This window comes from Pecten maximus, chromosome 8 (assembly GCF_902652985.1).
Source record: "Pecten maximus chromosome 8, xPecMax1.1, whole genome shotgun sequence".
Taxonomy (NCBI): domain Eukaryota; kingdom Metazoa; phylum Mollusca; class Bivalvia; order Pectinida; family Pectinidae; genus Pecten; species Pecten maximus.
The window spans coordinates 43,863,488-43,879,117 of record NC_047022.1 but is presented as its reverse complement, the minus strand read 5'-3'; the positions used below and the strand labels follow the sequence as shown (position 1 = coordinate 43,879,117).

The following is a 15,630-nucleotide window of genomic DNA, read 5'->3' as shown; positions in this document are numbered from 1 at the left end:
ACCCACAGGTACGGTACAGTATACTCTACCCACAGGTACGGTACTGTATAATTCAAAGGTGTGTCACTACAGTTCTCTACCCACAGGTACGGTACAGTATAATTAAAGGTGTGTCATTACAGTTCTCTACCCAGAGGTACGGTACTGTATAATTAAAAGGTGTGTCACTACAGTTCTCTACCCACAGGTACGGTACTGTATACTCTACCGACAGGTACGGTACTGTATACTCTACCCACAGGTACGGTACTGTATAATTAAAAGGTGTGTCACTACAGTTCTCTACCCACAGGTACGGTACTGTATAATTAAAGGTGTGTCACTACAGTTCTCTACCCACAGGTACGGTACTGTATACTCTACCCACAGGTACGGTACTGTATACTCTACCCACAGGTACGGTACAGTATAATTAAAGGTGTGTCACTACAGTTCTCTACCCACAGGTACGGTACTGTATACTCTACCCACAGGTACGGTACTGTATACTCTACCCACAGGTACGGTACTGTATAATTAAAGGTGTGTCACTACAGTTCTCTACCCACAGGTACGGTACTGTATACTCTACCCACAGGTACGGTACTGTATACTCTACCCACAGGTACGGTACTGTATACTCTACCCACAGGTACGGTACAGTATAATTAAAAGGTGTGTCACTACAGTTCTCTACCCACAGGTACGGTACTGTATAATTAAAGGTGTGTCATTACAGTTCTCTACCCACAGGTACGGTACAGTATAATTAAAGGTGTGTCACTACAGTTCTCTACACACAGGTACGGTACTGTATACTCTACCCACAGGTACGGTACTGTATACTCTACCCACAGGTACGGTACTGTATAATTAAAGGTGTGTCACTACAGTTCTCTACCCACAGGTACGGTCCTGTATAATTAAAGGTGTGTCACTACAGTTCTCTACCCACAGGTACGGTACTGTATACTCTACCCACAGGTACGGTACTGTATACTCTACCCACAGGTACGGTACTGTATACTCTACCCACAGGTACGGTACTGTATACTCTACCCACAGGTACGGTACTGTATACTCTACCCACAGGTACGGTACTGTATACTCTACCCACAGGTACGGTACTGTATAATTAAAGGTGCGTCACTACAGTTCTCTACCCACAGGTACGGTACTGTATAATTAAAAGGTGTGTCACTACAGTTCTCTACCCACAGGTACTGTACTGTATAATTAAAGGTGTGTCACTACAGTTCTCTACCCACAGGTACGGTACTGTATAATTAAAGGTGTGTCATTACAGTTCTCTACCCACAGGTACGGTACTGTATAATTAAAGGTGTGTCACTACAGTTCTCTACCCACAGGTACGGTACTGTATAATTAAAAGGTGTGTCACTACAGTTCTCTACCCACAGGTACGGTACTGTATACTCTACCCACAGGTACGGTACTGTATAATTAAAGGTGTGTCACTACAGTTCTTTACCCACAGGTACGGTACTGTATAATTAAAAGGTGTGTCACTACAGTTCTCTACCCACAGGTACGTACTGTATAATTAAAGGTGTGTCATTACAGTTCTCTACCCACAGGTACGGTACTGTATAATTAAAGGTGTGTCACTACAGTTCTCTACCCACAGGTACGGTACTGTATAATTAAAGGTGTGTCACTACAGTTCTCTACCCACAGGTACGGTACTGTATACTCTACCCACAGGTACGGTACTGTATAATTAAAGGTGTGTCACTACAGTTCTCTACCCACAGGTACGGTACTGTATAATTAAAGGTGTGTCACTACAGTTCTCTACCCACAGGTACGGTACTGTATAATTAAAGGTGTGTCACTACAGTTCTCTACCCACAGGTACGGTACTGTATAATTAAAGGTGTGTCACTACAGTTCTCTACCCACAGGTACGGTACTGTATAATTAAAAGGTGTGTCACTACAGTTCTCTACCCACAGGTACGGTACTGTATAATTAAAGGTGTGTCATTACAGTTCTCTACCCACAGGTACGGTACTGTATAATTAAAGGTGTGTCACTACAGTTCTCTACCCACAGGTACGGTACTGTATAATTAAAAGGTGTGTCACTACAGTTCTCTACCCACAGGTACGGTACTGTATAATTAAAGGTGTGTCACTACAGTTCTCTACCCACAGGTACGGTACTGTATAATTAAAGGTGTGTCACTACAGTTCTCTACCCACAGGTACGTTACTGTATACTCTACCCACAGGTACAGTACTGTATACTCTACCCACAGGTACGGTACTGTATACTCTACCCACAGGTACGGTACTGTATAATTAAAGGTGTGTCACTACAGGTGTATGTAGCATGTTTATCTTGTATTACAGTGATACTTGGATTGCAGTGCATCGTAGAAGAGGGGAAATCACAAGTTTAACTTTAAGTAGATTGAGCTTGTATCACAATACTATTAATACCAGATTCCATGCATATGTAATGCTAACAAACAAATTGTTAAAAGAAATTTTGATTATTCTGAGAGAATTTAATGAACAATTTGACCCCCAATATATACATAGCATAATATTAGAATATATACATAGCATAATATTAGTAACAAGATATACTATTGTATTATGGGTCTCCCTCAATATAAAACTTCATGGATATCATGATGGCACGTTTTTTGTGTTGCATGATTTTAATGACAAGCCTATATATAATTACTAAGGCTCCGTATGTTATCAACCTAGATGGAAATGATGAAGGAAAACTTGGTGAAATGTGGCATTTTAAAATGATTTATTATTAAGATGTCTCCTAGAAATATAGCTTGGCAAGTAACAACAAATTGAAAGATCTAGAACTGGGTAAACTTTTACCATTTTACTACCCAAAATGGCCAGTAGACAGCTTAACAGTGATAAAACAGTCCAAAATCAGTTGCCCTTTTGGCTAAATCTGTTACAAGGTCAGATCAAAGTGTGGTCGCTCTAGGATATCTAAAAAGTCTCTCTGAACCATTATCGCCACATACTTGGCTAAATTAGTTGACCAGACTTCTAAATCTTCCGACATAGTAGTCTCCAAACATTATACATGTATGTCCACTTACATAGAAGTTTGACTGTACACTCTGATGTGTAGGTTTAATTTTTCTGTTCATTTCTAATTTATTATATTGCTGAACAAAATGGTTTCCAACAAGCTTCACACTACTGATAGTTAATTGGCTTTGTTAACGATCACTCCCACTGGTTATATACCTAAAATCATCTTATATGCAGAACACATTTCTAAAATCTCTTAGAAATATTTCTAGAAATAAAATATAAAGACAGTATCAGTAATTTCTGTACAATATAATGGTAATCACATGTTTTAAAATAGCATTTAAAGTATCATCACATCATTAACTTACACACATGGGTACGAGATATAGGAAATATTCTGCTGGATTACGTATATAAATAATGTGACATGTGACATCATACTAAATGTAGCTGTCAATGTAATATCATAATTCTCATGTTTAAAACAGAACCAGTGACGATAGGCCTTTCTGACATACTATCAACACAATAAATTAATAAAACAAGAGGCCCATGGGCCTTAACGGTCACCTGAGTTACATTTTCAGTCAAGTTGATTGGTTTTAGCCCTGCATGTCTATCGGCCCCCTGGGGTCAGCCAGAGCCAATATGTACATACCATTAAACTGATATCCTGTACTGATAAACCAAGTTTGAATCATTTCCAATCAAAAATCAACGAAAATGCTCAAATATGTGGTTTCCCTTTATTTTATAAACTATAGTAAATTTTACCCCTTTCCTAGAGGTTCATGCGAACTCTTCCATTTATGAAGAGTATTGAATTCTACCATATCTGGGTCTTAAGAAGATTTTTGAAATTTCAATCAATTTGACCCCTTTCGACCCCTGCTCTCAGCCCCCAGGATGGTTGGGGACTATATAATACACATTCTTCTTGACCTTCGAATTCATTGAAATTGGGTCAAAGGTTACTGAGAGGAAGTAGAAAATGTAAAGAGTTTATAGACACCCGACGATGGACAAAAGGCAATTAGAATGGGTCACTTGAGGCTAGTCTTCACCTCAAGTGACCTAAAATGGTTTTAAAACTTTGTAGAATGGTTGTTCATCTACCGTTTTGTAAAGTTAGGATACTTCAACAGAAACTCTTTTCTTGTAGATTAACTAATATCAGTTAGATACATTAATGAATAACAAGCTATCAATAATTTTGGACAATTCAAGCTATGTAAAGAATATTTTAAGAAACACACTAGTCATTAAAATGTTCTCAAGAAATGAAGACAAAATTCAATTTGACGAGTGAAGTAAAAATGTATGTTGTTCTTCCAAGAGAGCTTTGCATATAAATACACTTCTAGACATAGTACTTACCACACAATTAAAATATATTAGAACAAAATAATTCATGTCCCTGCTAGTTTTAATTCACTTTTCACAAAGCACAAAGTACAGGTCATTTCCAACATATTCCATTAATCACAATTGAACAATTCACAATAAAATAGGTCTAATTTAGACAGGTTAATATTTAATGAGTATTTCCCAATCACCTATGATTGTAATACCCACTATGGGGCATTTGAAAAGATCCGCCTGATTGGTACGAAGGTCCACTAGGGTAGGGCAGTGCACCACTGGGCTGGGCTACAGGTGGTGGGGCCGGGTAGGTACCCCCACGCGGTCCAGCCCCCCAGGTGTAGCTTGATTGTTGATTGCTGTGTGTGGCTGGACTGGGTTGAGCACGCATGAGTTCAGTAAGCTTCTGCGACTTCACTAGTTGCAGATGTGAAAGAGTCCTTTTGCTTAAGTATTGCTCCAAGAATATCTCAACATCCATTTTTCGGTCGAAAAATTGGTCAGATATTTCCTGTATATATATATAAAAACACTTAATATGATAATTGTGAATTGAAAGCCAATGTTATCATATATATATATATGTAGTCTACCTTGGGTGTTTCTCAGTTGTATAACATTAACCAAATCTATGGAGGGGTTGTCATTGATCAGAATGAGAGACAGATGGAACTGAAAGACAGACATTGGAAGCACTTTTTGTCCTCCCAAATTTAAAAAACACATTAACCTAATTTACTCAGATGTAATGTGGCATCTAAGTTGTAAATTGAAATAAATGACAGTATAATCATGAAAAACACTAAAAACACTTTTTGATATAAAATAGTCATTGCCTTAGTCAACACTCAATTTAAAACAGTACTATTCTGATACAAAATAAAGAATTTTTTTACCTCTGCCTCCTCCTCTGTCTTTGCTGCAGCTGTCTGTAATAACACACTAACAGTGTCTAAAGACTGTTCTCCCCGCATAACATCTACAACACAGATACAGGTCATAGTTATAACACAAATACAGGTCATAGTTATAACACACAAATACAGGTCATAGTTATAACACACAGATACAGGTCATAGTTATAACACACAAATACAGGTCATAGTTATAACACAAATACAGGTCATAGTTATAACACACAAATACAGGTCATAGTTATAACACACAAATACAGGTCATAGTTATAACACACAAATACAGGTCATAGTTATAACACAGAAATACAGGTCATAGTTATAACACAGAAATACAGGTCATAGTTATAACACACAAATACAGGTCATAGTTATAACACCCAAATACAGGTCATAGTTATAACACAAATACAGGTCATAGTTATAACACACAGATACAGGTCATAGTTATAACACACAAATACAGGTCATAGTTATAACACACAAATACAGGTCATAGTTATAACACACAAATACAGGTCATAGTTATAACACACAGATACAGGTCTTAGTTATAACACAGAAATACAGGTCATAGTTATAACGCACAAATACAGGTCATAGTTATAACACACAAATACAGGTCATAGTTATAACACACAAATACAGGTCATAGTTATAACACACAAATACAGGTCATAGTTATAACACACAAATACAGGTCATAGTTACAACACACAAATACAGGTCTATTATAACACACAATACAGGTCATAGTTATAACACACAAATACAGGTCATAGTTATAACACACAATACAGGTCATAGTTACAACACACAAATACAGGTCATAGTTATAACACACAAATACAGGTCATAATTATAACACAAATACAGGTCATAGTTATAACACACAAATACAGGTCATAGTTACAACACACAAATACAGGTCATAGTTATAACACACAAATACAGGTCATAGTTATAACACACAAACTGGTTTTATTTTTAGTAACAACGACCTTTACTTTGACCTTAGAAACTGTTTAGATTCCTATTATACAGTCTGCATTTGACAGTATATCATAACTACAGTCTACCTTATTATACAGACCAAGGGAAACCTACATCCATAATTTTAGAAAGATCCCTTCAGTACTTTCTGAGAAATAGCGATAACAAAGTTCAATTGTCAAAATCCAAGATGTCTGCCTGTCGGCCATGTTGTTTTCCGATCGGTCCCAAAATGCAATATACATAACTACAGACCAAGGGAAACCTACATATGAAATTTGAGAAAGATCTCTTCAGTACTTTCTCAGAAAGAGTGATAACAAGAATTATTTACGGACGGAGGGGCGGACGGACAGCGGACCACTGACGCAAAGTGATTTGAATAGCCCGCCATCATGAGATGGTGGGCTAAAAATAGAACATTAAGGAGTTCCAACAACAGAAGGTTACAGTTCAACATTCCAAATTGGTGATAGCATCGATGGAAATAAATAGTGATGAGAAATTTTGTATATCATATGGCGAATGGCAGTATACAAGGGTGGCAAAATTATCGGGGGAATAATATCGTGAGGAAATCCATTCTGGGGCTTTAGTTGGTGGTAGACGAGGTTGGCAATAGGTCGAGAGGGAACTGTACAACACATTGTATATCAAAATGTATGTTACACTGTATGTTATACAGTATATTACATAGTATATTACAGTAGTTACAGTAATTAGTTCACAATAAGTGTGATCAAGATTCTTCCAATAAAAGGCTTACCGTATTTGACCTTATAAGGGCGCCTGTCCTAATAAGGGCACCCCTACCTTTTTTCAAGGAAATAGATCTTTGACTGAGTGTCAAAATGGTGTTCAAAAGTAATAATTCATGTGAAATATTTTGCTACTTTATGTGTTCAATTTTCTTCAGCAAATTAAGTAACTGGAACACATGTTTTCGCCACATTTTGTGTATTCCTACAGGCTATAGATGACTGTGACATGTCAGTGCAAAGAGCACCCAAAACTAAACACACATACAAATAATAACTTACCATCTTTATTTGAAGATAAAGTAAAGACTTCATTCTTGTTGATAAATAACTTTTGTTCAGAACAGAAAGCTAGTAAAAGACATTGTAAATCAATTATAAGGTCAAAGAAAACGATGTCTGATATGAGATCTGGGAAATTACCTGTTTCTATAAATAGAACACAAAAGAGTTCCATTTGAACATAAATGGTTGAACACACGTTCTCTGGTCTAAAGATCAGCTGGCATGGTTTACAAGTTTACAGGAGTATTCACAAGTGATGTTTAAGCTTAATATATGATAATGAATAGATATATTCATCTGAAATATTTTTATGACTGAATATTTTACCGTTTCTACAACCTTGGGTATTCTGCTATAAGGTATAGTCTGTTTCATAAAACTTCAGAATAACTAATCTTAATAAGGGCGCCCCCACTGTCAATTACTCGCGCCCTGCGCCCTTATTAGGTCAAATACGGTATGTTTATTTCCATGGCAACTAAATATTAACCAACGTTTTGGAAAATAGTAACATTGTATTAGCCATCCCTTAAAACCCATCTAGTTTTCACTTAATGGGACAATATCTCAATATTGCCTCTCATTGCACCTTTAGAATTTATACCTAGTTTAGACTTGTCCATAGCTAGAGCAGTTTTGAGGCGATTAGCATCTTCGTAGTCGGTAGCAAGTTTTGTCTTATGTGACTCCATTTTGGGCATCAAAGAAATGTTGTAATCTGCGGCACTTTTGTTCTGGGCCATCAACATCTCTCTCTCCGTCTTGATGTTCCTCACCTGTCAGGAATATATTACAATCTATATATAGACAGATCACCTGTCAGGAATATATTACAATCTATATATAGACAGATCACCTGTCGGGAATATATTACAATCTATATATAGACAGATCACCTGTCAGGAATATATTACAATCTATATATAGACAGATCCCCTGTCAGGAATATATTACAATCTATATATAGACAGATCACCTGTCAGGAATATATTACAATCTATATATAGACAGATCACCTGTCAGGAATATATTACAATCTATATATAGACAGATCACCTGTCAGGAATATATTACAATCTATATATAGACAGATCACCTGTCAGGAATATATTACAATCTATATATAGACAGATCACCTGTCAGGAATATATTACAATCTATATATAGACAGATCACCTGTCAGGAATATATTACAATCTATATAGACCGAGATTTCGTATATACATGGAAATGCAGACAGAAAATGTTCATTATCTTTTAAAGCCTTGATCAGGAAAAAATGCATGTGGTCAAAAGGATCCTATATGTGTACATGTATGTATTTATATACATGTTCATATACTGTAAATATGTTAATATAAAATAAACTGGTATAAATCTAAGTACAAAAGCTAAGCGTGCCTGTATTAATTTTATCTCAAACCTGTTTGCATGTATCTATATAACATACAATTTACGAGCCTCTATAATATATCTATATAACATAGAATTTACGAGCCTCTATAACATATCTATATATATATCTATATAACATACAATTTACGAGCCTCTATAACATATCTATATATATATCTATATAACATAGAATTTACGAGCCTCTATAATATATCTATATAACATACAATTTACGAGTCTCTATAACATATTTATATATATATCTATATAATACGATAAGTATATCGATCACAACAGCAGTCGAAGTGGTAACTTTCCAAAATTTTATCATTTCGTCGACCGGTTTCGCCTTATATAGGCTTCATCAGGACAAATTTTACAAATTTTGTTACCCTATTGTCCATAAAATGCGGCTCCCATCTAAGTCTAAAAATAGTATATGATTATGACGTAATTGTTTATGACGTTCCTCCCATTATGCGGGTGATAGCTATCCAGCGGAGAAGTGGAGGACCCTCTACCCACCCAACCAATTAGCATGGTGTTGGCTCTATTACCTGCATCCTTATATCTATATAACATACAATTTACGAGCCTCTATAATATATCTATATATATATCTATATAACATACAATTTACGAGCCTCTATAATATATCTATATATATATCTATATAACATACAATTTACGAGCCTCTATAATATATCTATATATTTATCTATATAACATACAATTTACGAGCCTCTATAATATATCTTTATATATATATCTACAGTGGACCCTCGATAATCCGAACACCTTCGTTCCCAGTCCAAACCGTCCGGATTACGAGTTTTCCGGACTGCCGAATTTCGTGTACCAGGTCAAAAAAATTGTCGTGTAAGAGTTATCTCCCTTGATTATATACAATCCGGGACGTTTCATAAACACGTCTAATTGTCAGACTTTTTAACAATAAATATACTTATGTTTCTGATATGATTCTTGTTTTGTTTTGTAGAAAGCAAAAAATAAACTATGTTTTTAAAAGAACATGTAAAGTGAAAGTTGTTACAAACAACACACGTGTCACGTCCCGGAGGTTCACAAACAAGTAGAAATTACAAACTTTAAATACCTTAAATAAAATACCCGGATTTTACAACTTACCGTCAGTCCATGTTTTTTTTTATGATTTTTACGTACCAGAAACCCCAAGCTATCTATTTAAAAGTACGCGACACCAGCGAGAACTACCCAAGATGTCCGATAATTATTAAACCCATATTCACTTAACAATGTGACGCTTACTTAAGTATTTGACGACTATTGACTAATTTGTGTGTAATTAACCCAGTTCTTGTGATCACTGCTTAATACGTAAATGTGTATGTAATTAATAGCATGCATCTTTCAATGAGTCGTCGTTTCACGTAACGGTGTTACAAAGCCGATATCCGTGTTTACCCAATACAAGTGTTAATGATGTTAATTACGGATCATAAATTTATTACATGTATTTGAGATTGATTAATTATCGTATCACGTACTGTATGTTTGTGCATAAATTCTGTAACATTTAGGTCGTAGAGAAAAAGCAATGTACCGTTATAAAAACAAAAGCTACAAATTGTAACACAGGTAAACACCCGGGGCTATGACCTGGCAGCGGTCGCTATGACTACGCACAGTGTCAAGCGATAGTCTGTACAGCTGTCGACACGGGTGACTTGCCCCGACATTTTTTTCTCCTCGTGGTGAAAAAATCGTCCGGATTATTGAGGGAAATTTACTAATGAAAAGTGCGTTCCGTTCCCAAAATGGGCTTCCGTAATCGGAATCCGAATTTCCGGACTGGTGAGTACAAATCACGTTACGGAAATCCGTTCCCGTGCATTTCCGTCCGGACTGTGAGTTTTCCGGACTATCGGCGTCCGGATTATCGCGGGTCCACTGTATATGACATACAATTTACGAGCCTCTATAATATATCTATATTTATCTATATAACATACAATTTACGAGCCTCTATAATATATATATATATATATATATATCTGTATAACATACAATTTATGATATATCTATATATACATATATCTATATACAATTTACGAGCCTCTATAATATATCTATATATATATATACACAATGTATATCTGTATAACATACAATTTATGATATATCTATAAATATATATATATCTATATACAATTTACGAACCTCTATAATATATATTATATATATCTGTATAACATACAATTTATGATATATCTATATATATATATATCTATATACAATTTACGAGCCTCTATAATATATTTATATATATATATCTGTATAACATACAATTTATGATATATCTATATATATATATATCTATATACAATTTACGAGCCTCTATATCTATTATCAGTTTGTTTGATACTTTACCTGTATCCTACTTTATTTATGTAATACCTGAGGAAGATCAGAAATAAGGTCCTGAAGTTTGTCATCATTCTCCAGAAGATTCTGGAGTTCTTCTTTGTTGAGATGTTGTAGGATTGCCACTGCAGCAGCCTCATCACATTTCAACACTGGAGCTTCACCACGAGGAGAGTTTGATCCACTGGTCTGATCTGCTTTGAAGTGCCCATACATACTGGAATATTATGTTTTTATATTCCAATGGTAAATTACTCTTCAGAATTGCCCAACAGATGCAAGATTCCTATCAAAAATAAAAAGAAACTAATGTTTAAGTTTACATTGCTCAGGTATCAATATCATGTATGGCTTCCCAAGTCTAGTGAGAGTTCTAAATATTTCCAATTCAAGTCCTTACTTTATTATTGATAATATCAGTTGATTATTGTCACTACGCAGGGCACTGCATTTGATACTTTATATCTGCAACAGCTGAATGTTTGCATTTTAAATTTGTTCTATGGCACGCCTTAGTGTTGAAGCGGGTCTACATTTGGATTAAAGCCGAAAAACCCAGTCCTTGTGGAATCCGACTACTATGGACATCATATAGAGCCGCACTGAAACTACCTTCAGGGACTTGGATCTCCCACTCCCCGTTTACAAGGATTGTTTTTATTTTGATAAAACTAGCCCTCAGACAGACTACATCTGTTGGTTAGTTATAGATAAATAAATAAAAAACTTATACACAATGACAAAATCAGTGATAAGGAATTGTTTTGTTTTTTTTCAATTCATTCTTGACCATCAAAGTTTAAACTCAAACTGTTGAGCCATTTCCTATTGTTTCAAGTCATCATTATTAAGTACAACTATACAGTCATGTACTGATTACAAAGGGTAACTGCGGCCTTGGGGTAGAAATTTAGGTTTCTAATATCAAAGTTACAGAGGATGTAGTAATTATGTGGCCAGCATTAAATAATGCATCTTGAAATGTTGTTGGAATTTTTGCAGGTGAAATGCGTTTGATTTTGAAAAGACATACTGGTCTGGTGTGTACCCTGAATTTAATTCTTATTTTTAATTTTTGAGGTGATTGTGGTCAGTTAGTTTTGCTGCTTTATCCAGGTCAAGAAGTTTTTGTTTTGATATTCATATATGTTGGGATGTAAAAATGGCTTCATGTCATTGAAAATTGATAGTTGGGTTCCAAATGCGTGTTATCGGTATACAATAATTATCTTCACTCCCAGGAACCACGGTACCATTAACTGGATACTATACAGTATGTTTACTCCCATCCCTTTCTATGATACTTTTTGCCATTTAATTAACAGCCAAATACCATAAATCCTTATTTTAAAGAAAATAATATCTTCCAAATTTAAGTACAAATGTAAGCATGGGCTATAAGTACATGCTGTAAAGTTGAAATTTCAGTAAAAATACATGTTTTTTACGTAATTATATAGCTATAGTAGAGCTAAAATAAACATTTACAAATCAATAGTAATTTCCAAAATATTTGAAAAGAGAAGTGGCATTCAAATATCCTGTTGCTATATTAGTAAATCGGTTTCATCAAAATCACTTGAAGACTGATCAATGCAATGTGATAATGTTGAAATTAATTTTTGATGCAACTATCTAGTTATAGTTCAGTGTAGTAGATCTGATCAAACTAGCTAGAATAAGCTCATTCAGTGTTAAGTGATAGCACTATACAATGTGTATGTCCACTTTAGCCCTCAAGCTCCCACTTGCTTTGGCTATGTATATCTGTACAATTAATAGCTACATTTGTATATGCTTTATATAGTCAATCTCTTCCTCATTTTTGACCAAATTTTATGCTATGACTGTAGTCTATATCAATAGTTATAAATAGTTATCAGCTCACGTATATTTAACCCCTACTTATATTAACCCAAGCTAATTAAGACCTCCGGTGGGCGTGGCCTAATCTATTGTTCTGACCAGTGTGAGGTCGATCTGAATGACCTACTACAGGTAAATTTGTTAATCTGTTTGATAGACACGCCCATTGGGTCAGGCCAACATGAAATTATGACTAACGTTTAAGTTAGTACTGTAATTATCAATGTCAATATTCATAATCATACAAAAAATACCATTATTTTCATGTGAAATCACTCAAATTTACCAAAACAACATGCTTACAACAGTATCTGATATTAGCTGCAATTGACTGGTCTCCCCAAGGCCTTAAATTGTCTGTCAAGCTATCAACACATGTTCAACATGATGTTGTACACTGATACAGTGCATTGACAAATCAGACACTCCAGTTGGGAAATCCATATACTTCATACTTCCTATACTACTACTAGATCTAACGACGGAGGGCACAGATCGATTTTGTGTCTTGTTTCAATTCGACTTATAACAACAAGATTTTTTTTTAGAAACATATCTCACTAACCTCATCAAGAAGAGACACTCTTGTTCGCTTCCCTAACCTTCTCTTTCATGACAACTTTCGTGAAGAAAACACGGAAGTGACGTAATTTCGATAAGGAAAAGATAACTCTGTATATAGTTATCTTTATAAACCCGGGAGACCCCTTGCATGTTTCACATGAATTAATGTAAATTGACTAATCAAAAGCATATTGCGTTTATGTAAAAATAGTGCCGTTATATCTGACTTTAAAGTTAAAATGAAGTCACCACATGTTTTTGAATTGAAAAAAAAAATAGATTCTATATAAAATAAACAAAATATACATTTTTTAATAAAATCAAATCAAATCGTTTCATTATTAAAAATAATCATCTAGATCTAGTTTATATTTTCTATATAACATTTAAAAAAAACTAGGATATATACAGGTGTATACATACATAACTGATTATGCTATATCCTATATTTACTATTCTCTTTTAAATGAGACACGACCTACCAGAAATATATTAAACTCTTAAATTTACATGTTTGCCGATGACACCAAGAATGTTTAAGTTATTACAAAACAAGAGGATACGTGCACTTTACAGCCGAACTTCTTGACACGATGAATACATGGAGCAACACCTGGCTTTTTAAGATGCATCCGGAAAAATGCAAACATATGCATATCGACGTACACAACAAAATATGGAAGGAACAACTGAACCATACAAATTGTTAGGAAACAACCTGAAAAAGAGACAAGAAAGGGGATATTGGCGCACAACGGTAGATACAGGGCTTACGAGGGCTGATTGATATGTTGTGAGCCTCATATTAAAGGATTTTGATTTTGCCGGACATATTGCATTACTTTTCAACATAATCCCATTCAGTATGAGGTTCTCAATGCCACTGTTATATATAGAACTCATTTTCTTGGCTGTTCAGAATGTCATCTACTGCGTGATAGGGTTAGAGTTCGGATAAGGGTTAAGGTGCCTGAAATAGCTGTTTTCAGTTTTGGAAATAGAAAGTCTGATGGAGCGAGATCAGGTGAATCGGATGCTCGTGAATGGCATCCATGGCAATGACAGACTATTTCAACCTAACCCTAACCGTTTTTGTCCATTTTGCAAAAGCCGCTTGTCTTGTTTACTTAAAATGCTACCTCGTCTATATAAACCAACCAAATGAGACTAGTCCTTGGGTACACGGCCCTATATAGTCAGAGAATAGTAGGACTTAAAAAACATCATTGAGTACCCTCACAACTTATCAATCAGCCCTCGTGAAAACCACATTAGTGAGAACATTTATAACAGGCCTAGGCTAACCAAATTTTTGGACTTTTAAGAAGAACATTTAGTTTCATGGATAACAAAACTTTCCTTTTACTTTAAAAAAAGTTTGGTACTATCACAGCTGGATTACGGTAGCTCGGTTTGGGATCCTCGAAAGGCAAAAGATATTGATAGATTAGAGGAAGTACAACGGAGAGCAACCAAACGATTACCAGGAATGAGCCGTGTTGACGTCATCATCTCTGCTGCATTGTATCATTCACAGTCGAAATAAGAACAACGCGCCAATCGTTTTGCAGCTTTAACCCCATGAAACGTCAAAGATGATTTCGTTTCTCTTTTTTTTTTTTTTTTTACTCCGTCAGGGAATTATATAATCGTTCACCCCTTGGAGGTGTAACAGCGGAATCTCAACCCGAGGGGGTATTGAGAATCTAACATCGGTCAAATTGTGGATATCGATGTCAAGGATAAGAGAACATTAATTCCTATACACAAAACATTAGGTTGAGTGCTTGTATCAAAAATTATCTCCTGCACCTATCCCCCTCTCCAAGCACATGTTTTATTATCCCCCTCCCGACGAATTGGCGGGGGTATACAAATGGGTTCCGCCCGTGATGGATGATTGCTTTCCGCATGATATCTGTTGGGGGAATGATCGGATTTGATGAAAAGTGCTTAGCTTAAACAATATTTTATTCATTACTCAAGTCAGTCAAATCCAACTCTCCTCCGTGCTTCCTTTACAATAAGTCAGTCCAAGTTATCACATCTCCGTACTTCCTTTACGAT

At 35.4% G+C, this 15,630-nt stretch overlaps 1 protein-coding gene across 1 annotated transcript; it reads right to left on the bottom strand.

Moving 5' to 3' along the window:
• Positions 1-2,491: 2,491 nt before the first annotated feature.
• On the bottom strand, positions 2,492-13,659 carry LOC117333611 (vacuolar protein sorting-associated protein 37D-like). Its single transcript, XM_033892991.1, has 5 exons — positions 13,565-13,659; positions 11,167-11,419; positions 7,937-8,108; positions 5,279-5,361; positions 2,492-4,893 (listed from the first exon to the last, which is right to left on the bottom strand). The coding sequence occupies exons 2-5, from the start codon at positions 11,347-11,349 to the stop codon at positions 4,573-4,575; spliced, it is 759 nt and encodes a 252-aa protein (XP_033748882.1). The 5' UTR covers positions 11,350-11,419; positions 13,565-13,659; the 3' UTR covers positions 2,492-4,572.
• Positions 13,660-15,630: the final 1,971 nt, after the last annotated feature.

Bases quoted from the DNA above. Each gene is read 5' to 3' on its own strand.
- LOC117333611 (XM_033892991.1), bottom strand. From the start codon at position 11,349: ATGTATGGGCACTTCAAAGCAGATCAGACCAGTGGATCAAACTCTCCT. The intron at 8,109-11,166 runs GTATTACATAAA...TATTCCTGACAG, and splicing joins TTATTTCTGATCTTCCTCAG to GTGAGGAACATCAAGACGGA. The intron at 5,362-7,936 runs GTATAAATTCTA...TCTGTGTTGTAG, and splicing joins TATGGACAAGTCTAAACTAG to ATGTTATGCGGGGAGAACAG.